The sequence below is a fragment of the Grampus griseus genome (genome assembly GCF_964374135.1).
Source record: "Grampus griseus genome assembly, chromosome: 11".
In the NCBI taxonomy this organism is placed as follows: Eukaryota; Metazoa; Chordata; class Mammalia; order Artiodactyla; family Delphinidae; genus Grampus; species Grampus griseus.
In genome coordinates this window covers 16,390,099-16,414,792 of record NC_139005.1, presented here as the reverse complement: position 1 = coordinate 16,414,792, position 24,694 = coordinate 16,390,099, and the positions used below count along the sequence as shown (strand labels likewise).

Genomic DNA, 24,694 nt, shown 5'->3' with positions numbered 1-24,694 from the left:
AACCTATTCAGCGTAATAGGGACAAGATGTATTGAGTTACTAATATATTCAGATTGATAAGTCAGTTACCTTATTATCAGTGTTGCATAACCTACACCTCAATGGGTCTATGAACCCCACTGGAAAAGTAAGAACATTTTTGTATGTATGTGAGTATTTAAGGGAAGAGGTTCATAGTTTTTGTCACTTTTATCAAAATGGGTCCTTGACCACAATTGGTTAAGAACCACTTAATGAGGATAACTGTTTTTTAATTTCTAGCTACAGAGGAGAGCATTTAGTATTAAAATCATGGTAAATATAATTTTAAATATAATACCAGAGACTATTATAATGCCTAAAGACTCTTTAAGATGACTGTCAATAGCAATTATGTAGTATTTTGAAAATTTTTAATTACTTGAGCTTTCAGTTTAATCTATCAAAAGGCAACTGCTGCACGCATAATTATTTAGATTTTGAATAAATAGAATTTTATGTAAGTGCCGCCTGTGTCACTAATTACTATCTATGACACTGAGAAAAAGCAATTAACCTTTCCAAATTTCGTTTTCCTTAGTTGTAAAATGGGGATTATAGATATGGTCTGTGCCTATTTAGGTTCTATTGGATGAGACAAACAATTGAACAGGGGACCAATGGTATAAATGATTTTAAATCAGGGATATTAGTTCTGACCTGGCTTCCAACCCCGACTGACAATATGCGTGAAGTTCTACAGTAGCCTCCTAAATAGTCTGTCTGCTTTCCCATTTGCCCCTCCGGAGTTATTTTCCCAATCTGTAGTCACTGTGTCCCTTTAAAAATATGGCAGGGGGCTTCCCTGGTGGCGCAGTGGTTGAGAGTCCGCCTGCCGATGCAGGGGACACGGGTTCGTGCCCCGGTCCGGGAAGATCCCATGTGCCGCGGAGCAACTAAGCCCGTGAGCCATGGCCGCTGAGCCTGCGCATCCGGAGCCTGTGCTCCGCAACGGGAGACGCCACAACAGTGAGAGGCCCGCGTACCGTAAAAAAAAAAAAAAGTCAGATTGTGCCATTCTGCTCAAAACTCTCCTCTGTCTTCCCATCCCATTCTGAGGAGGTAAAGTCTTTGCAATGATCTGTGTCCTTACTACCCGAGGTGTGGTCTGCAGACCAGCAGCATCAGCTGACAGAGGACTACTGATAACACCAAGACCTCCCCTCCCACAATCTTCTCCTTTACTATCATGTAAAGCTCCCTGCAATGTAAGCAACCCCTGGGAACATGGATAGAGGTTAGGGACAAATTGACTGAGATTACGTTTTTGCCATTCTGATGAAAAGGGGCTGAACGCAGAAATCAAGTTGAGTTTGGGGGAAAAATATATTTCTTTTATATCTGAGCAACAGGCTGAGATTTGTACATGCTAATTTGTACAACCCCAGAGCTACTGAATCAGAATCTACATTTTACCAAGAGCCTCCGGTGATTCCAGTGTCCATCAGAGTTTGAGATACAACCTTGACGTCTCCTCTGTACCCCCTCACACTGTCCCCTTGCTCATCCCTGCAGTAGACCACATGCCTGACTCCCTCCTCCTGCAGGAATGTCCCATTCACTGTTCATTTAGCCTGGAATCTTCTTCCCCAGATGTCTGTATGGCTGTCTCCTCATCTCTTTCAGCCCTTCACAAAGGTCACCATCTCAGTGAGCCATCCCCTGAAAACCCTACTTTAAACTGCAACGCTCTGCACACTCTTATATGTCTCCCTGGGTTATTTTTCTCTGTAGCACTTAACATTTCTGGCATATCTCATTATTTGTCTGTTTATTTATTATCTGTCTCTTCCTAGTAAGATCCATGAGAGCAGAGATTTTTGTCACTATTCTATCCCCGTTACCTAGAACAATGATCAATACATATTTATTAAATTCATGAGTTAGATGCGTAAAATAGATAGGTAGTGGGAAGCAGCCACATAGCACAGGGAGATCAGCTCAGTGCTTTGTGACTGCCTAGAGGGGTGGGATAGGGAGGGTGGGAGGGAGGGAGATGCAAGAGGGAAGAGATATGGAGACATATGTATATGTATAACTGATTCACTTTGTTATAAAGCAGAAACTAACACCATTGTAAAGCAATTATACTCCAATAAAGATGTTAAAAAAATTCATGAGTTAGGTGAACTAACACACATAAGGCTGAACACAGTCTGTTGGGGGTAGTCCCTCAATAATTGATATCTATAATTAATATTATGTTTAGTTGCACATTGAGGGTATGTCTGCTAGGCAGACAGAGTACACTCCTCATTGACAGAACAAAAATTACATTTTGGATAAGTACCCAGTTAGTGACTAATGCTGTGAAAGGTTGGAAAGAAGTTATTGTAGTAATCCTCAGTAGACAGCAAACTTCATGAAGGAAAGAACTGTGTATGGGGTTTTTTTTTGTTTTATTTCATTTTGTTTTTTCCCCATTACCTGGCACAGTACCAGACAAATGGCAGACACTAAATAATAAATGAACAAATATATCTTTCAACATACAAAAGGTGGTTGATAAGAATCTGTGTTTGTTTGGCACCCTTTGTCAGCACTAGCCTGTCTGGCTTCTCTTAGCTGTACTTCTCCTTCTGGTTTTCTTTATTAGTACGTTATATTTGTCATCAACTTGAAGTAACACTATTATTAATCTCAATGCAACACCTTTGAGACAACTCATTGCTATCTCTGGTTGAAACCAGCTGGCTTAATTATCTGAGGAGGGTTGAAAACAACACACAACAAGAATGACACAACTCCTAGTTATGTCAGGAAACTTGGTAAGCATTTTACCTGTGTCATTCCATTTAATATTTGCAACAACATTACAAGCTAAGTATTATTTTTAATACCTGTAATACCTATTTTAAGGTATTATAAACTGAGGCCTAGGAAGGTTAGATGACATGCCCAAATTCATGTAGAAGAGCTACTGATGCACTGCAGAATGAGTTAGGTCAAGGGTCAAGGATTTATCTAGCCTCTGAACCTACTTTGAAATTTTAATAGTTTTAGTAGTGGAACTCTTTTCCCCCACTCTGAGCGAACTGTTGCATGGAAGTTCAATGACTAGAACAGATAACACAGCTATGGATCAGTCAGGAGTTAGGTGGATTGGAGACCCTTTTCCTCAGCCTTCTCCTTTGTCTCCTCCTTACCCACTGGCCACATATAACACCTTTGCATAACCTCAGTGATCTAAGGAAACTTCTGCCCTGTGGAGAGGAGGCCAGATAGGTGTCCAAAGAGTAGGCAGAAGTCTTGAAGCCACAGATCCCTCTTCATGTAAAGACAAAGTGGCCAGAGAAACCACCCAAATAGGTAGGAAAGATCCCACACAGAGGATTCTGTGATCTTTACAGATTGGACACAGAAGTCAAAATCAAATTATATAAGTGACCTGGGAATCCAAGAAAACGTTTGGACCAGATCATTTCTAAGTCTCTCCAGATCTCAAATGTCATGGTATGATGGTCTAGAGTGGACAGTCATCAAAGAATTACTTGATACATAATTTCCTAAAACATTCTCTTGCTTTAAAACCTCTTGGTAGTCACTTGGCTCAGTAGACAATGGGCGACCACAGAGGAGAAGCAACATATATATGTGTGAAGAAGTCCTAATGCTGGTTTTAAGAATCCAGTTCTATAATTAGAAGACACCTAACCCCGAGAAGGTCACCAGACTCTCTAGGTCATGGTCCTTAGCTCTAAAATTTAAAAAAGATAAAATATGCTCTCCTGCCTCACAGGTTGTTGTAAAGGTGAAATGATACGACAAAATCTTTGGAAATACTAAAGTTGTATGCAAGAACTAACAAAAGTATCAACAGTAAACTTCAGGGTTAAAGAATACAAGCACCCCCACTTCCACTGAGAAAGTTCTATGAGATAATATTTGAACATCGTATAGTTATTTCAGTTGGTCATGTATCCCTAAGTCAATAATCTGCCAGTCAGTTGTACCATGATCCAGCATACTGTCTGTAGCATTCATTTATTACCCCTTTGACACTCATTTGACATTTACCACATAATTTATTACTTTCTCTTTACTTATATATTTTGCCTCCACATCTAAGTTAAAGCATTTGAAAGAAGGCATAATAGTGAAATTTTCCCTTTAAATTTTGTTGACATAAATACATAGTAGTATATTGAAAAAAATTTTTTACAGATTATTAAATCATAAGTGAAATTGTTAGCCTTTTGAAATTTTGCCCAAAGTGGATGTAATAAAAATAAGATATAAATTATCACGGTTTAAGACAGGAGTTATTTTCTTAAATTTAAATAATTAATTGTAATCATCATGCAGTTGTTTGTTAAGGCAAGAAAAAGATGTTTGCTTTAGACTTACTGCTCCATGAAGAAATGAGGCATTGCAATGAGCAATGTTCCAACGCCCATGATTAGGCACCCTGCTCCAATTATTTTTGGCCTGTGAAGTTTGGCTCCAAAGTAGCTAACAAATGTTATAACTAAGAGATTTCCTTTGGGGAAAAGAATAAAATGTTCATAAGTTAGACAACTTAGAAAAAGTCATCAGCATAACTAAATGACTATAACTAAATGAATGAATGTCTATAGCAGGTTCGGCAATGTTTTGTTTTGACTAAACCATCTCCCACCATCTTCCCCATCATTTGTCTTTCTTTCCTTTAATCTGAGATGACTGGAACTATCTTCAGACTCATTATTTCAATCATCTCATCCTTTTGTCAAAATATTGATATTTTTATAAACAACCCTTCTACCTTGTTTTCATCCACCTTAATTATGTGTCCATTTAAAGTGTTTTATCAGTAAATCAAATTGTAGAAGACTTCCTTTAGTTGTTCTCTTAAATTTTCCTTGGTGATTTTGAAGTAAACTGTATTACTCTTCATTTGTTCACATTTTCTATTAAAACTTCTATTGGTTTCCCATTCGCTCTTGAAACATACATCATATAGTATTGCTTTAGCTGATATTTCCGAAAGAAAAAACAAACACAACTGTACCTCACTTTAAATGAAATCAAATTATGAAATGCATATTTATATAATTTTTATAAAAATATAAGATTCAAAATACAAATAAAAATTACTCCACATAACTTCAGAAATACATCAATTATATAAACTCAATGTATGCTCATAATACAAATTTTATAAAATAGAAAGTCTCCATAAATTATACCCATCTCTTTTTTAAAAAAATAAAGAATACATTTTTTTGAAGGTGGGACTTAAGCCTTTCTAAAATATCTCTAGTGAAGGACGTGATAAATTACTTTTAGTTGATGATGGTGTTAACTGATTAAACATCCTTTAAGGAAGATTTTCTAATGCCTTGCTGTGCACAAAAATTACTGGAAAGGAGTGGTGGGGGAAATGGAAACATTAAAAATGCAGAATCTTGACAGCTCTCAACAGTTTCTGATTTCATGGATTGGGGAGAGGGATGCAGGCCAAGAAATCTGCATTTTTAATACTAGTTCAAATGTGTTGACAGAGATGGTTCCTGGAACATGCTTTGATAAACATTGCTTAGGGTCTTAGATTTCAAGGAGCTTTAAAGTTTTAGCTATTTGCATTTGGAATATTTAGTTTTTAAGGACTGTGGTGTTAGATAAAGTAAAACTTAGCAATTCTCCAGCAATTGATTGTGATGGCTGTTGGGTGGCCTTGCTTTGACGTTCTCAATGTTTTCAATTTTCCAGAAAGAGTAGTTTCCTTACATCTGTAAGCAATCATCTAATGTACTACTGTTTATTCACATTGCCAGCTTTAGTCAAGTGCAAAAAGAGCAGCAATTTTTGTAACCTTGAGGGCAATAGCAATAGTGAAAAAAGCTTGCTCTAGGCTACAGTGGCTCCAGGCTTTATGGCTCCAGGAAGAATTAAGCTCTTTTGAATTTGCATATCAAAAAAACTTGAGTATGAAATTTCTCATTTGACATTTAAGTACTTAGTAGAAGAAATTTTGTACCATATTGATAATTATGTCTATAGTTTTGCTAATGTGTCACAGTAAATAAACCAAACTGAAGTGAAAGTTGACTTTCAGTTTATAGGTAATGTGTCCCCACCACCACCACCAGTATCTCCCTCCCCAACTCCCATACCACCAACATGTCACAGTAAAGGACTCATGTTTACAGGTTGTTTCTGTGTTACATTAGTGGGTATGCCAAACACTACATAATACCATTTGAGCTTCTGTGATGTCTGTAGAAGTTTTTGCTTCCTTTATTTAGTATCTTTTCTGAGTTCTCAGAAGATACACTTAGGAAATAAATAGTGATGTATAATCTTTAAAAAATCAAGTTGGATATCAATATTCTTTCACATCTACTATCACTAACTTCTGAAAAAGACAACAGGTCCAGAGAGGTTTACAAATACATTTTATCAAATTTTCAAGTACTAGATTTTCTCTCTTTCTCTCTTACTCTTTTTCTCTCTCTTTCTCTCCCCACACCCACACACAGTACTTCAGATAACAGAAAAGAAGGCTACCCAACTCCTGCTATAAGACCAATATACCCTTGCAATTCAAACTAGACAAGCACAATGAAAGAAGAGACCAAATGCAGTTTATTCTAGGAGTGCAAGCGTACCACCAAATAAGAAATCTATTAATTAAAGCTCTATATTAAATAATGGAAGAGGAAAAATTCCATGGTTATCTTGAGAGATGTAAAACATTTAATATAATTAACCATTTATAATAAGAAAAAAATCTGAGCAAATTAACTTTTAAACTGTATCTATCAAAACTGCACAGCAGGGCTTCCCTGGTGGCGCAGTGGTTGAGAGTCCGCCTGCCAATGCAGGGGACGTGGGTTCGTGCCCCGGTCCAGGAAGATCCCACATGCCGCGGAGCGGCTGGGCCCGTGAGCCATGGCCGCTGAGCCTGCGCGTCCAGAGCCTGTGCTCCGTCCGTAACGGGAGAGGCCACAGCAGTGAGAGGCCCACGTACCGCAAAAAAAAAAAAAAAAAAAAAAACAACAAAAGAAAACTGCACAGCACAGATATTGTTTAATGGTGAAATTTTTAAAGTATTTTCATTAAGTTAAGATACAAGAGAAGGATGCTCACTGTCACTACTTCTATTGGACATAGTACTGAGCCCAATGCAATAAGGCAAGAACAAGAAATAATAAATCTAATAATTGGAAAGGATGATATACAGTTGTCTTCTGTTTCAGACAATATGATTGTTCAGGAAACTCTACAGCATCTATAGACAATCAATTAAAATTAACATAAATTCAGCAAGACTGCTGTATAACATTAGATATTAATACTCTTCCAGTATTCCAGGAATTACTAAATAAGAAATGTAACAAAAATTCTTTTCACAATAGCAACAAAAACTTTAAATATGTAGGAATAAATCTAACAAAATATAAGTAGTATATTTATAGATTATAAATATAATACTGAAAGCTATATAAAAGAATAACTAAATTGAGATATATACCATGTTCTTGGATGGAAAGACTCATAACATAAAATTTCAGTTATCTGATTTGATATATAAATTCTATGCAATTTCAGTCAAACCAAAATTGGATGTTTCAGGAAACTATTCCAAGTAGAGCCAAGAAAAAATTTGATGGAAAAGTTGGAAATTTTCCTACCTAGTAACAGAGCTAATTATAAAACTATTAATCAAGAAGACAGTCTTGTATTGAGTCAGGGATCAACAGACTTATGGAAAGATTTACACCTAAGTGATAAGTTAATATATGATAAAGAGGGTATTGCAAATAACTGGGTTAAGTATATATTGAACTAGTGCTGATTGGACAATTCGTTATAATAATATAAAGAGATTGCTACCTGACTTTGTATTAAAAAAAATTGTATTTTAAGGATATGCCTTTCTGGTCCAGCATGTAAGAAGCTAGAAGTATCCACTTTATCCTAACACCAAGTAAAAAGTTGAAAAATCAACAACTCTTCTTAGATCTGTCAGAAAGATGGGGTCATAGGGCAAACTGCTGTCCCCAAAATTGGAGAGACCAATAGGCAAATGCAGAGAATTGTGGCCAGCTGGAACAGAAATCCACAACAATAAATCTCCTTGGGAACAAGTGTTATGGTAAGAAAAACCTGAATTATAACTGACAGGAGGCTCAGCATCAGCAATTCTGAGAGAGAAAAACTCCAGAGGGACCCAGTGACTGAGGGCACACACTCTTTTGTGAGTTTTACTTCAGGAGCTCAATTAGGTTCTCACAGTGAATATTGGAGAATAAAACTTTTGTGCTTGCAGCATGGGGAGGGGAAAGGAAACCATTTTGAAATACAGCAGAGCACTCTGTTTTTCTTAAGAAAGTCTGCTTTTAGGGGAAACTAGTAACCAGAGTCTAACCTGCTGGGGCATTATCAGAGCCCAACTGACCTGGGGGAAGGGAAATACCCAACTTCAGCTGTTCTAGCTATCCTGTCCCATCAATGAGGGATAAGGGGACTGAGAAGCACATCTAAAGTTCACAGTCCAGAGGCATAGGCTCACTAAGAGCCTGAGACCCATAGGACTATAGAATACTTTCTCTCCCTCACACAATACCATCATATTACTAAAGGCCTATTTATAGCAGTTCCTTTTACCCAGTACATCATTTCTGGCTATGAAGGAAAAAATTATAAGACATACTGAAAGTAAAAAGAAAACCTTTTTGAAGAGACAGCAAGAATCAGAACCAGACATGGCAGAGATTTTGGAGTTGTCTGACTAGAAATTTAAGACAACTATGATTAAGATGTCAAGAGGTCTAAGGGAAAAACTAAAGAGCATGCAAGAACAAATGGGCAATGTAAATCAGAGAGATGGAAATTCTGAGAAAGATCAAAAAAAAATGCTAGAGAACAATAACACGGGAACAGAAATAAAGAATGCCTTTGATAGGCTTGTTGGTAGACTGGACACAGTTGAAGAAAGAATCTCTGAGCTTGAGGATATATCAATAGAAAACACCAAAACTTAAAAGCAAAGAGAAAAAGAGACTGGAAAAAAAAAACCAGAACAGAATATCCAAGGACATGGAACTATAAGAGGCGTAACGTACAGGTAATGGGAATTCCAGAAAGAGAAGCAAGAGTCAAAGGAATAGAAGAAATATTTAAAATAATGACGATTGAGAATTTCTACCAAATTAATATCACACACCAAACCACAGATCCAGGAAGCTAAGAGAACAATGAGCAGGATAAATGCCAAAAAATCTAAACTAGACATATAATTTTCAAACTACAGAAAATCAAATATAAGAGATAATTTATAAAAAAAGAAAACTCACCTTACCTATAGAGGAGGAAACTAAGAATTACATCTTATTTCTCTTCAGAAACCATGCAAACAAGAAAAGAGTGTAGAAAAAATTTTTGAAGCGTTGAGAGAAAAAACCCCCACCAACCTAAAGTTCTGTACCCTCTGAAGTTATCCTTCAAAAGCAAAGAAGAAATACTTTCTCAGACAAATATTGAGGAAATGTGTTTCCAGTAGACCTGCCTTTCATGAAATGTTAAAAGAAGCTCTTCAGAGAAAAAAAATAATAATAAAATTCAGAAACTCAGATCTACATAAAGAAAGGATGAGCATCAGAGAAGAAATAAGTGATGGTAAATTTAAAACTTATTTTTCTTATTCTTAATTGATCTAGCAGATAACAGTTTGTTCAAAATAATAATATCAAAAATGTGTTCAATGATGTATTCTTATGTATGCATGTTTGCTTATGTATAAGTGAAATAAAATGAATAATAGCAGTGATACAAAGGATGGGAGGGAGGAATTCAAATTGAAAGACACAATCTGCCAACACTCACATAGGGAGATACAGTTAATCTGAATATACCTATATCTATTAAAGAAATTGAACCAATAATTAATATCCTTCTATAACAGAAAGTACCAGGTCCAAGTAGATTCACTGGTGAATTTTCCAAACAGTTAATGAAGAAATTATACTAATTCTCTACAATCTCTTTCAGAAGATAGAGAGGGAACAGTTCCTAATTCTACAAGTGCAACATTACCCTAATACAAAAACCAGAAAAAGCATTACAAGAAAAGAAAACAACAAACTAATATATCTCCTGAACATATGTGCAAAAATCCTCAACAACATATTAGCAAATCAAATCCAACAATATGGAGAAATAATTGTACATTAAGACCAAGCGGGATTTATCCCAGGTTTGCAGGGCTGGTTCACCATTAGAAAATCAATTAATGTAATCCATCATATCAACAGGCTAAAGAAGAAAAATCACATGATCATATCAATATATGCAGAAAAAGCATTTGACAAAACTCTACAACCAATCATGATTAAAAAAAAAAGAAAAAAAAACTCCATAAACTTGGAAGAGAGAGGAATGTCCTCAACTTGATTAAAAAAAAAAAAAAACTACCAAAAACTACAGCTAATATCATACTTAATGGTAAGAAATTCAAAGCTTTTCCACTAAGATCAGGCACAAGGCAAGGCTATCTCCTCTCACCATTGCTTTTCAATATTGTACGGGGAGTCCTACTTAATGCAACTGGACAAGAAAAGGAAATAAAGGTATACAGATTGCGAAGGAAGAAATAAAACTAGCTTTGTTCCCATAAGACATGACCATTTTTGTAGAAAATCTGAGAGAATTAACAAAAGAACTCCTGTAACTAATACATGATTATAGCAGGGTTGCAAGATACAGGGTTAATACACAGAAGTCAGTCACTTTCCTATATGTCAGCAGTGAAAAGCAGGAATTTAAAAACATGATACCATTTACATTAGCACCCCCTAAAATGAAATAAGTATAAATTTAACAAAATATGTACAAGATCTATATGAAGAGAACTATAAAACTCTGACTAAAGAAATCAAATAACTCAATAAATGGAGAGATATCTTATGTTCATGGATAGGAAGACTCAGTATTGTCAAGATGTCATTTCTTTCCTACTTGATCTATGCATTCAATGCAATCTTAATCAAAATCACAGCAAGTTATTTGTGGATAGTGACAAACTGATTCTAAAGTTTTTATGGACAAATAAAATACCCAGAATAGCCAACAAGATATTGCAGAAAAACAAGAGTTGGAAGACTTACACTACCCAATTTCAAGACATACTCTAAAGCCACAGTAATCAAGACAGTGTGACACTGGTGAAAGAATAGATAAATAGATACATGAACAGAACAGATAGCCCAGAAACAGACTACATAAATACAGTTAACTGGTCTTTGAGAAAGGAATAAAGGCAATACAATAGAGCAAAGGTAGTCTTTTCAATAAATGGTGCTGGAAGAACTTGACATCCACATGCAAAAAAACACAACAAAACTGAATCTAGACACAGACTTTACAGTCTTCACAAAAATAAACTCAAAATGGATCACAGACCTAAATGTAAAATGCAAAACTATAAAACTTCTAGAAGATAACATAAGAGAAAACCTAGAAGACTGTGGGTTTGGTGATGACTTTTTAGATGCAACACCAAAAGCCTAATCCATGAAAGAAAAAATTGATAAGCTGGACTTTATTAAAATTAAAAATTTCTGCTCTATGAAAGATGATGTTAAGAGACTTAAAAGACAAACCACATACCAAGAGAAAATATTTGCAAAAGCCATATCAGATAAAGGACTGTTATCCAAAATACACAAAGAACTCTTAAAACCCAATAATAAGAATACAAACAACCTGTTTAAAACATGGACCAAATACCTCGATGGACAAATCACCAAAGAAGGTACACAGATGGCAAATAAACACACAAAAAGATGTTCAGCATCGTATGTCATCAGGAAACTGCAAATTAAGAAACCATGAAACACCACTACATATCTATTAGAATGGCCAAAATCCAAAACATTAAATGCTGCTGAGGGTGTGGAGCAACAAGAACTCTCATTTATTGTTGAACTCTCATTCCAAATGGTACAGCCACTTTGGAAGACAATTTGGTGGTATCTTACAAAACTAAACATATTCTTCCCATAAGACACAGCAACTATGCTCCTTTGTATTTACCCAAAAGAGTTGAAAATTTATATCCCCACAAAAATCTGCACACACAGATGTTTACAGTAGCTTTCTTTATAATTGCCCAAACTTGGAAGCAATCAAGAAGTTCACTAGATGAATAGATAAATAAACTAAGGTCCATTCAGAAATAGATTATTATTCAGTGCTAAAAAGAAATGAGTTATCCAGTCATGAAAAGACATGGAAGAACCTTAAATGCTTATTGCCATGTGAAAGAAGCCAATCTGAAAAGGCTACATACTGTATGATTCCAACTGTATAACATTCTGAAACAGGCAAAACTATGGAGACAGTAAAAAGATCAGTGGTTACCAAGGGGTAGGGGGTAGGGATGGATAAATAGGCAGAGCACACAGGATTTTTAGGGCATTAAAAGTGCTCTGTATGATACTATAATAGTGGATACATGTCATTATACGTTTGTTCAGTCCCACAGAGTATACAACACCAAGAGTGAGCCTTAACGTCAACTCTGGACTGTGGATGATAATGAGGTATCACTGTAGGTCATCAACTGTAATGAATGTACCACTGTGGTGAGGGATGTTGATAATGGGGGAGGCCGTGCATGTGTGGGGACGGGGTTTATGGGAAATCTTTGTACGTTCTGCTCACTTTTGCTGTGAACCCCAAACTGCCTTAAAAAACAAAGTGTATTGGGCTTCCCTGGTGGCGCAGTGGTTGAGAATCTGCCTGCTAATGCAGGGGACACGGGTTCGAGCCCTGGTCTGGGAGGATCCCATGTGCCGCGGAGCGGCTAGGCCCGTGAGCCACAACTACTGAGCCTGCGCATCTGGAGCCTGTGCTCGGCAATAGGAGAGGCCGCGATAGTGAGAGGCCCGCGCACCGCGATGAAGAGTGGCCCCCGCTTGCCGCAACTAGAGATAGCCCTCACACAGAAACGAAGACCCAACACAGCAAAAATAAATAAATTTATAAAAAAAAAAGTGTATCTAAAAACATCTATGTCAAGTTGACTAAATACTAAAATGTAAAAGGCAAAAGTTTTAAATATTTAGAAGAAAATACATGGAAAAATATTTGAAACAAAGAATTAATATCTGCAAATATTAGTAGGTCTTGATAAGAAAACATTTTATTTTCTTGGAAACTCTCTGTCATTTTTGGAGAAAGAGTCCTTGTTACAAGAAAATACTTTACTTGGGAAGAAATTGAGTATCCAGTAGGCAGATGTTAGATGATAATGCCAATTGATGTCAAAGGATAAATGAAATTGTTCTGCAAAAAATAGAAGAATTTAAAGCTAGAGACAGAGGGTGGGAATGGGTCCAGAGCTCTGGAAGGAGGAATATGAAGAGAGGCAAAAGGAGTAAATTAAAATTATGGTCAGGAAACCCACTTTTCTGGAAAACTAGGGATTGCAAATAACTAGAGCAAACCTGTGATATTTGGGATAAAGTTTTGCAATGGAAGTCAGAGGACTTTTATTGCATCTAATCCAATAAACAGTTTCTATCCTTAGAATGGTCTGGAAGAATTAATATGAATTTAGACTCAGGGCCCTTTTTTTACTTCCTGTGCAACATTAGTACTCTCTATTAAATATAGACCCTCTCAAGTTTTGCATTGGGGTCTGGGAATCTAAGAAAAATTTGGACCAGATTCTTCCCAAGTCTCTTCAGCTACAAAATGTTTTTATACTATGATCTAGAGTGAGCAATAATCAATGACTCACTTCATATGTAATTTTCTGTCTGCTCATTTCTTCTTCTTTCTGTAAGTCTGATTTATTCTTTTGATCTGCACCCAGCTTCCTCTTCATACTTGTTTCTTCTCCTGATGCAGTGTTACCCTTACCTTGACTCTCCATGGACTTTCATTCCATTTAGGGTTGTAGGCAGGGCAGTCATCAAGGAATAAATCAACTCTCCAGGCGTCTCCAATTAGCTTACACAAGGTAGTGATATGATCAGGTGTTTTAGAAACTTGTTACACAAAGTGCAGCCCATTGCTGAATAGCATCAACATCGTATTGGAGCTTGTTAGATATGCAGGATCTTACTTCCCTTCTTACAGAATCAGTCTATGCATTTTAACACAATTGTCCAGTCATTTGCGTGAACATTAATGTTTGACTAGCACTGAACCAAGAAATCTTTTTCTGGTAGGGTGCTGAAAGATGGATTTGGGAAGTAAAAGCCTGAAGGTAAAAGGTTACCTATTCACTCTTTTAATTCTTTCTCTGATATTTAGGGTAAGAACTGATATATACAGTATGAACGTGTATGATCAGGCCACCCAAGATGGCTCTTCTTTTGCTCTGTGTACATTCCCTGCTCAACCAGTGCCTGCTTCATCTACACGCTACTCACACTACCAACCTTCCTGTATATTTGCCCCTTCAGCTAGTGACTGTTCTAATTTTAGATCAGAACACCTCCCTAGGATAGCTTGTCAAAGCGGCAGTGAGGGGGCGTGCCACCTACTGGTTTCCCTGGTAACCAATGAGCCAACCTGAAGTCAATTCCCCCTATAACTGGTAATCTCCCCCTCCTCCCTGGGAGAGAAGACTGCCGCCATGTCCTGCCTGCAGTCAGCCGCACACGGTGGCTTGTTGCTCCAGGACCTTGCTTCAGACGTGTAAGTTCCCCCTATCCGTTAAACCACTGATGTTTCTGTCGCTAACTCTGGGCTCTTTCTTCGGTCTTGAAGCTGGACAAGCACAGGGCTTGCTGGCCTGCGGGTGCAGCCCAACAGAACTAGAATAGTAATTGTTGAAGAGTTGAAATATATTCCTTCACTCTTCTGAAGGTTTAAGTGAAGCTGAACCTGGAGCCATTAGAGATTTTACTATAGCATATATTTGAGTCTCAACAAGCAGGAAGGACCACAGAGACTATTAATTTTGTTTACTTCAAGAAGGAATCAGAGCCCCTTAGTTTATCAACTCAGGAAGCTAAGTGGGATTACACTCTTTAAAGTACTTCCAAAACTGACTAAAATCACTTGGTCTTTTCAAGTTCAAAGTGTACAGTCAATGGCTATAACCAAAGAACCCGGAGAGTAGAATTTTTATTGCCTGTTTTGCTGTAGTGTTCTTGTTAATAGAATCCCTTCATCCTCTTTCTAGGCCACTGGACAGAAATACCCCTTTTATAGTTTAACTTCTTCTTAAATCATTACAAGATATTTTTCTAGAGCTTCTTTGAAGCTCTAGAAAAGTTTGAATCACAGGGCTTCCAGGATATAAAACTCTTTTGTAAGGACATTTCCTGCATACTTTTAACTCAAAATACCAGCTGCATCTCACTCTCTCTCCTAGAGAAGTCTCACTCTGCTTGAAAACTTGTGTGAGTCATATAATAGTGAACACCTGGGGCAGGAAGTTAATTGCTGTTTGCTCAGAGAGAACAAATTGCCTATACTGTAGCACAAGGCCATGGCACACTCTGTCCAAATAAGATTTTACAGATAGAGTCTGATATTAGCAGACAGCAGAATGCAGTGAGGATGTCATTTAGTCGTGCCTAGAAACCTTGTACTTAAAAGTAAAGTCAGGGCTTCCCTGGTGGCACAGTGGTTGAGAGTCCGCCTGCCGATGCAGGGGACACAGGTTCGTGCCCCGGTCCGGGAGGATCCCGCGTGCCGCAGAGCGGCTGGGCCCGTGAGCCATGGCCGCTGGGCCTGCGCGTCCGAAGCCTGTGCTCCGCAACGGGAGAGGCCACAACAGTGAGAGGCCCGCGTACCGCAAAAAAAAAAAAAAAAGTAAAGTCAGGCATCTGCAATACCTACCAATTTCAAAACTACCATCAATAACTCCCACCAGTGAAGAAGGGATATCAAACCTTCTCTCTATCTGAGTGATGGTGCTCTTCAGGTAGCCTTCTGCCAGTGCTTTGGCAAAGTAAACAAAAGACAGGGCACCCAAGAACACCTGAAAAATATGACAGGTCACACTTAGTCTAACTCCAGCCTGACATATGACTGGAAATTTACTAAACAGAGAGACAGAAACACAAACCACAAACCAGGTAACAAGCCTGTTACCACTGAAGATTTCATTCAAGCAAAGTAATAGGCTTCTTCCCACCTCAAGCTCATGTAGAGTTCTAAAAATTCAAATAGACTTTCATTCATAATGTATGTTGAATTCCACCCTTTCTCCCCCTCTCCCCCAAAGGGCATTCAAAGATGTCTTGGCTTTGAAAAGAAGATTCATTGCATGGGGAAGCAGAGAGAGGAAGGAGCCATTGAAAGGTAAGAAAATAAAACAAAAACCATCAACCAAATACTCAACATCTTATCACAGGTCTAATACTCATTAAGTGTATTTCACAGCAATGGTTAATGTTCTAGCAGGGAACATAACAGACTGAAAAAGTAGAACTACTGTTCTTTGTGTTTAAGTTCATATTCAAGTTAAATTCATACTCAAATTCTTATTCAATGAAAAAATATATTCTTTTTGATATCTGGCTTGTGTGTTTTGCTAGACCTGGGTTTGTGATGGAGTATCCATAAGGCAGATTATATGAAAAAAAAAAAAAAGTATGTATTTGTTGAGTGAATATTTGATGCAAGGAAAGTATAGGAACTTGGAGTCACGTTGAGCACCATTTAAAAGGGAACCCTGTCCCTTACTCTGTGGCCAGGAAAGTCAAATTTTTCATTTATAGAATGGAAATAATATGGATGTTTCATAGATTAAATGTTACAACTGTGCATAGCATAACATCTGGTACATGGTAGATATTTAATGAATATCATTACCTCTCTCCTTTCTGTTTCGGAGGGGCATTCAAGTGAGCCAGGAAAGTAATATTTAGTAATTTAACCTACATAGTCAGGCAAAGATTGCTTTCACTGCCCAGCAAAGTGTGGTTTTCATAAATTGCATCTAAGGTCACTTTTTAAAGTGGAAAAAATTTCTCACCTCTAGCTATAGTGTGTAGAAAATAACTGGATCAAGAACTGAGAGCATGGACTCCACCAAATTCTCTTATCTCTTTAGTTAACCACTTATGGTTGTTTATCATTTAATTGTTTGTTACCTTTAGTTCACCACAGCAGGGTTGTTTCTCCTCTGAGGAGGGATATTCTGTTTTAAAGGAAGGCCTCCCAACAGGTTGCATTGAATTTTTGCTGAATAACTGGATATTTTCTTTGGATGAAGTGTCCATTATGAAAACATTCCTTGACTCTGATCTGTCAAAGTTGATTTTTAAAGTAAAAAAAAAAAAAAATTAATTCAAACCCATGCAGTTGATTAGATAATGTTTTTATTTCACAATAGATCACAATTCTGTAGACATAACTTGATGTGAAGTTCCCTCATTTTACCACAGTAAGTTGGCAAAGTTTTTCAATTAAAATCGACCAGGATATCTGATTAAGCAGTCCTGCTCTTGGGACTCTGTAGCCAGCATTCTTTCTCAATCCCTCCAGTTTAAGCCTCATTATAGCAAAGAATAAATTTAAATGTTGCCTTTGGAATAAATAACGAGGAAGAATTTTGCTAACTTTGTGGTCTTGCCAGCTTAAACTAGAAGCAAGCAGGAAAGGAAGAAGAGGAATTCAGCCGTTTGAATATTGATTCATTAGAATTGAGTCTTTAAATCCTTTAAATCTATTATCTTAGCAGAATGAATAGAAAAGATTGATGCCCCTGGTAGATGCCTATATCACACTGTGATTCTTATACATTTGTAGCATCCAAAGTAAGGCTTAAAATAAGGCAAAAAAAGAGGACCAGTCTGTGTATCATTTTAGCTTGACAAATAGGGAAGCAACATGATTTATGCCTCAGGCTTAGATTTCATTCAGTCAAAAGTAGTCTTTGGTCTGCCTTAAAGTAAGAAAGATGCCTTCCTTCCTATGTCTAATTTCCCACCCTCCTTTGTCCTTACCAAGCCCTGAACAGGTTCACATAATCTGAACCTATTTTCTTTTTGTTCATATCAATATTTACATATCCTATGCACCCACTTCTTTAGGATTCCATATAGCTCAGTGCCTGCCTGATAAAGTAATCTAAGTGAAGGGATTTAAAAATAAAATAACTTCTGGATCACCCTAATGTTTACCAGATGATGCATTTGTACATTAATAGAGATCTTCTGTATTCTCATCACACTAACTGAAAAAATAACATCAGGGTAAAACTTAACGTACTGTGGTAGTTTAGAGTTATTCTATCTGTGTGTCTATTATCTTGACTTTATGTAATGCATGTTCTGTGTTTACCCAGCCTCATCTTTGGTAGTTTGAATTTATAGATAATGTCTCAAACTGAAAAATCAAGAAATAGCAGTATACACAATTTATTTTGAAATATGGAGCTAAATATCAGAAGAAAGACCTAAAAGATTTAAAAGTGGAGGGAGTGAGAAATGGGTTGAGAAGGGTGGGGCAAGGACCTGTTTTGTTTTTTGTTTTTAAACTTGTTATTAGACTTTTAGATTATTCAATTTCATAAACATGCATAAATTTGCTTTTTAAAAATTGACAAAGGAAAGTGAGGAAAACAAAAAATTTTAAAGTCAAAAAGCTAAACAAAGAGCAGAGAATCCTAAACAAGAGCAAAAGGCAAAGATACAGGAATACAATGTTAGTAAGATCTAAACACAGATGTTTAGGAGAACACAAAATAAAAATTAGGCAAAATATAGAGAAATAACTATAAAGTCTTGACAAAATGGATAACTTTCTAGCAAATATAAATTACCTGTATTGATACAAACCAGGAGAGAAACATATCTAAGGAAGACATTAACAAAAATACTCTAAACGTATTCCCTAAATAAAAATAGTAAGGATAGATGATGTAACTGGAGTACTTTATCAAGGAATACCCTTCAAGGAAAAATAGCAGATAATGGAAACAGATGCTAATAGTCTCCATTCATCGGACCAAGCCAGAATTATCTTGATAGCAAAATCTCATTAAGGCAACACAAAAAGGAAAACTGCAGAGCCAACCTAGAGATTCTAAAATCCTAAATAAAATACTAGCAAATACAAATTAATTAAAATTGCATAATTAAGATTTTTAAAAAATGTAACAATTGATTAATATTAGGAAGTTTGTTCACCTAAATCATCGCATTAAAAATTCAAACTGTTGGGGCTTCCCTGGTGGTGCAGTGATTGGGAATCCACCTGCCAGTGCAGGGGACGTGGGTTCAGGCCCTGGTCCGGGAGGATCCCACGTGCCACGGAGCGGCTGGGCCCATGTGCCACAGCTGCCGAGCCCACGCTCTGGAGCCCGTGCTCTGCAACAGGAGAGGCCACTGTGGTGAGAGACCTGTGCACCACAGCGAGGAGTGGCCCCCGCTCGCTGCAAATGGAGAGAGCCAGTGCAGAGCAGTGAGGACCGAATGCAGCCAAAAATAAATAAATAAAGTAAATAAAGTAAAAAAAAATTCAAGATGTTACATATATATATCAAAACATCACATTGTATACCTTAAATATATACAATTTTTATTGTCAATCACATTTCAATAAAGCTAGAAGAAATTCAAAATAATAAAATTTCAGTAGATGCAATACATCAGGTGATAAAAGTCAACAGCCATTCATGACTCAAAAAAAAAAAATCTAAGAAATTCAGTACATGGATATTCATACCAACAGCCAACTTCCTATATCCACTGAATCGCTAAAACTAGTTTTCAGAAAAATATTTTGCCAGAACAGTGAAAGGGTATTTGGGAAGCAATGGATTAAATAGGTCTCTTTACTGCAAAAATACTGAGTACCTTTAATTATAATCCTGGAGAGACACATTGCTTATTAAAAAAAAAAAATCAAAACAACAAAATGACCCAAATGTCCAACAAATTATGGTATACTCACACAGTGAAATCTTTGAAACCATTAGAAATTAGTGTAAAGAAGTAAATATAGTCATATAGAAATATTTTTATTACAGAGTTGATTTTAAAAATACAAGACTTCAAAGCAATATACATAACACTCTATTTTATAATAGAAACACACATACATTCACAGGTATGTATACATAGAAGCAAAGCTTCAGAAAGTTTATAAAGAATAGGTTAACACATTATTTCTGGCTGGTGACACTGCAGACGATTTTTTAAAAATGTTTTATGTACCCATATTTTCTAATTTTTCTATAATGAATGTACAATTCTTATACGAAAAAATATTTTAAATATAAAAGATACAGAAATATCAAGAAGCAAGAAATACATACCAGAAAGATTTTTAAAATACAAAATAACATCAAATTTATAGTGTAAAACGTAATTCTCTTCCACAAATTAAACTATGTAATACAAACTGGCCTACTGTTTTAGGAATTCAGATATATTATTTCTGTTCAGTCATAATATTAAACCCAGTGATCAGAAAAAGCAAATAAATTGTTTAATAATAAAATACACTATCGGGGGGGTGGACCTTCAAGATGGCAGAGGAGACATGGAGATCACCTTCCTCCCCACAAATACATCAAAAGTACATCTACACGTGGAACAACTCCTACAGAACACCTACTGAATGCTGGCAGAAGACCTCAGACTTCCCAAAGGCAAGAAACTCCCCATGTACCTGGTTAGGGCAAAAGGAAAGAGAAAAAACAGAGACAAAAGAATAGAGATAGGACATGCACGTCTGGGAGGGAGCTGTGAAGGAGGAAAAGGTTCCACACACTAGGAAGCCCCTTCACTGGTGGAGACAGGGGGTGGCAGGGAGGGTGGGGGTGAGGAACCTTCGGAGCCACAGAGGAGAGCGCAGCCACGGTTGCAGAGGACAAGGCAGAGAGATTCACGCACAGAGGATCAGTGCCGACCAGCACTCACCAGCCCGAGAGGCTTGTCTGTTCACCCGCCATGGGAGCTGGAAGCTGAGGCTCGGGCTTCGGATGTCAGATCCCAGGGAGAGGACTGGGGTTGGCTGAGTGAACACAGCCTGAAGGGGGCTAGTGCACCACAGCTAGCCAGGAGGGAGTCCTGGAAAAAGTCTAGAACTGCCTAAGAGGCTAAAGACCATTGTTTCAGGGTGCACAAGGAGAGGGGATTCAGAGCACTGCCTAAACGAGCTCCAGAGATGGGCGCAAGCCGTGGCTATCAGCGTGGACACCAGACACGGGCATAAAATGCTAAAGCTGCTGCTGCAGCCACCAAGAAGCCTGTGTGCGAGCACAGGTCACTATCCACACCTCCCCTCCCGGGAGCCTGTGCAGCCCGCCACTGCCAGGGTCCTGTGATCCTGGTACAACTTTCCCGGGAGAACACATGGTGCATCTTATGCTGTTGCAACGTCACGCTGGCCTCTGCCGCCGCAGACTCGCCCTGCATTCAGTACCCCTTTCCCCCTCTCCCCCCACCCCAGCCTGAGTGAGCCAGAGTCCCCTAAGCAGCTGCTCCTTTAACCCCGACCCCGTCCTGTCTGAGTGGAGAACAGACGCCCTCAGGCAACTTACATGCAGAGGCAGGGCCAAATCCAAAGCTGAACCCCAGGAGCTGTGCGAACAAAGAAGAGAAAGGGAAATCTCTCCCAGCAGCCTCAGGAGCAGCAGATTAAATCTCCACAATCAACTTGATGTACCCTGCATCTCTAGAATAACTGAATAGACAAAAAATCATCCCAAAATTGAGGTGATGGACTTTAGGAGCACCTGTAGACTTGGGGTTTGCTTTCTGCATCTAATTTGTTTCTGGTTTTATGTTTATCTTAGTTTAGTATTTAGAACTTATTATCATTGGTAGATTTGTTTGTTGATTTGGTTGCTCTCTTCCTCTTTCTTTTTAATTACTTTTTTTTTTATTTTAATAACTATATATTTTATTTATTTTTCTTCTTTCTTTTTCTTTTTTCTCCCTTTTCTTCTGAGCTGTGTGGCTGACAGGGTCTTGGTGCTCTGGCCAGGTGTCAGGCCTGAGCCTCTGAGGTGGGAGAGCCGAGTTCAGGACATTGGTCCAACAGATACCTCCCGGCCCCATGTAATATCAATCAGCAAGAGCTCTCCTAGAGATCTCTGTCTCAACGCTAAGACCCAGCTCCACTCAGCAACCAGCAAGCTCCAGTGCTGGACACCCCATGCCAAAAACTAGCAAGACAGGAACACAACCCCACCCATTAGCAGAGAGGCTGCCTAAAATCATAATAAGTTCACAGACACCCCAAAACACACCACTGGACATGGTCCTGCCCGCCAGAAAGACAAGATCCAGCCTCATACACCAGAACACAGGCACTAGTCCCCTCCACCAGGAGGCCTACACAACCCACTGAACCAACTTTAGCCACTGGGGACAGACACCAAAAACAACGGGAACTACGAACCTGCAGCCTGCAAAAAGGAGACCCCAAACACAGTAAGTTAAGCAAAATGAGAAGACAGAAAAACACACAGCAGATGAAGGAGCAAGGTAAAAACCCACCAGACCAAACAAATGAAGAGGAAATAGGCAGTCTACCTGAAAAAGAATTCAGAGTAATGATAGTAAAGATATCCAAAATCTTGGAAATAGAATGGAGAAAATACAAGAAGCATTTAACAAGGACCTAGAAGAACTAAAGAGCAAACAATGATGAACAACATAATAAATGAAATTAAAACTTCTCTAGAAGGAATCAATAGCAGAATAACTGAGGCAGAAGAACAGGTAAGTGACCTGGAAGATAAAATAGTGGAAATAACTACTGCAGAACAGAATAAAGGAAAAAGAATGAAAAGAATTGAGGACAGTCTCAGCCTTCTCACACTCTTCCAAAATATAGCAGAGAGAGGAACACTCCCAAACTCATTCTACGAGGCCACCATCACCCTGAGACCAAAACCAGACAAAGATGTCACAAAGAAAGAAAACTACAGGCCGATATCACTGATGAACATAGATGCAAAAATCCTCAACAAAATACTAGCAAACAGAATCCAACAGCACATTAAAAGGAATCATACACCATGATCAAGTGAGGTTTATCCCAAGAATGCAAGGACTCTTCAATATATGCAAATCAATCAATGTGATACACCATATTAACAAACTGAAGGGTAAAAACCATATGATAATCTCAATAGATGCAGAAAAAGCTTTTGACAAAATTCAACATCCATTTATGATAAAAACCCTCCAGAAAATAGGCATAGAGGGAACTTACCTCAACATAATAAAGGCCATATATGACAAACCCACAGCCAACATCATTCTCAATGGTGAAAATCTGAAACCTTTTCCACTAAGTTCAGGAATAAGACAAGGTTGCTCACTCTCACCACTATTATTCAACATAGTTTTGGAAGTTTTAGCCACAGCAATCAAAGAATAAAAAGAAATAAAAGGAGTCCAAATTGGAAAAGAAGAAGTAAAGCTGTCACTGTTTGCAGATGGCATAATACTATACATAGAGAATCCTAAAGATGGTACCAGAAAACTACTAGGACTAATCAATGAATTTGGTAAAGTAGCAGGATACAAAATTAATACATGGAAATCTCTTGCATTCCTGTATACTAATGATGAACAATCTGAAAGAGAAATTAAGGAAACACTCCCATTTATCATTGCAACAAAAAGAATAAAATACCTAGGAATAAACCTACCTAGGGAGACAAAAGACCTGTATGCAGAAAATTATAAGACACTGATGAAAGAAATTAAAGATGATACAAACAGATGGAGAGATATACCATGTTCTTGGATTGGAAGAATCAACATTGTGAAAATGACTATACTACCCAAAGCAATCTGCAGTTTCAATGCAATCCCTATCAAACTACCAATGGCATTTTTCACAGAACTAGAACAAAAGATTTCACAATTTGTATGGAAACACAAAAGACCCCGAATAGCCAAAGCAACCTTGAGAACGAAAAACGGAGCTGGAGGAATCAGACTCCCTAACTTCAGACTATACTACAAAGTTACAGTAATCAAGACAGTATGGTACTGGCACAGAAACAGAAATATAGATCAATGGAACAGGTTAGAAAGCACCTAGATAAACCCATGCACATATGGTCACCTTATCTTTGATAAAGGAGGCAAGAACATACAGTGGAGAAGACAGCCTCTTCAATAAGTGGTGCTATGAAAACTGGACAGCTACATGTAAAAGAATGAAATTACAACACTCCCTAACACTGTACACTAAAACTCAAAATAGATTAAACACTTAAATGTAAGGCCAGACAGTATAAAACTCTTAGAGGAAAACATAGGCAGGACACTGTATCACATAAATCACAGCAAGATCCTTTTGGACCCACCTCCTAGAGAAATGGAAATAAAAGCAAAAATAAGCAAATGGGACCTAATGAAACTTAAAAGCTTCTGCACAGCAAAGGAAACCATAAACAAGATGAAAAGACAACCCTCAGAATGGGAGAAAATATTTGCAAATGAAGCAACTGACAAAGAATTAATCTCCAAAATATACAAGCAGCTCATGCAGCTCAATATCAAAAAAACAAAAAACCCAATCCAAAACTGGGTAGAAGACCTAAATAGACATTTCTCCAAAGAATATATACAGATTGCCAACAAACACATGAAAGGATGTTCAACATCCCTAATCATTAGATAAATGCAAACAAAACTACAATGAGGTATCACCTCACTCCAGTCAGAATGGCCATCATCAAAAAATCTACAAACCATAAATGTTGGAGAGGGTGTGGAGAAAAGGGAACCCTCTTGCACTGTTGGTG

At 37.6% G+C, this 24,694-nt stretch overlaps 1 protein-coding gene across 2 annotated transcripts in view; it reads right to left on the bottom strand.

Annotated features, from left to right (window-relative positions):
* Nucleotides 1–17,192, bottom strand: part of SLCO1C1 (solute carrier organic anion transporter family member 1C1) — a gene marked incomplete at both ends in the record, with an annotated part of 47,579 nt that extends 30,387 nt beyond the window's left edge. For both annotated transcript variants that reach the window (XM_082666524.1, XM_082666525.1), the window contains 3 exons: nucleotides 4,366–4,498; nucleotides 15,805–15,946; nucleotides 17,064–17,192. In XM_082666524.1, coding sequence (XP_082522650.1) covers nucleotides 4,366–4,498; nucleotides 15,805–15,946; nucleotides 17,064–17,192 — 404 coding nt within the window. The remainder of the gene's footprint in view (nucleotides 1–4,365; nucleotides 4,499–15,804; nucleotides 15,947–17,063) is intronic.
* Between the last annotated feature and the right edge of the window lie 7,502 nt (nucleotides 17,193–24,694).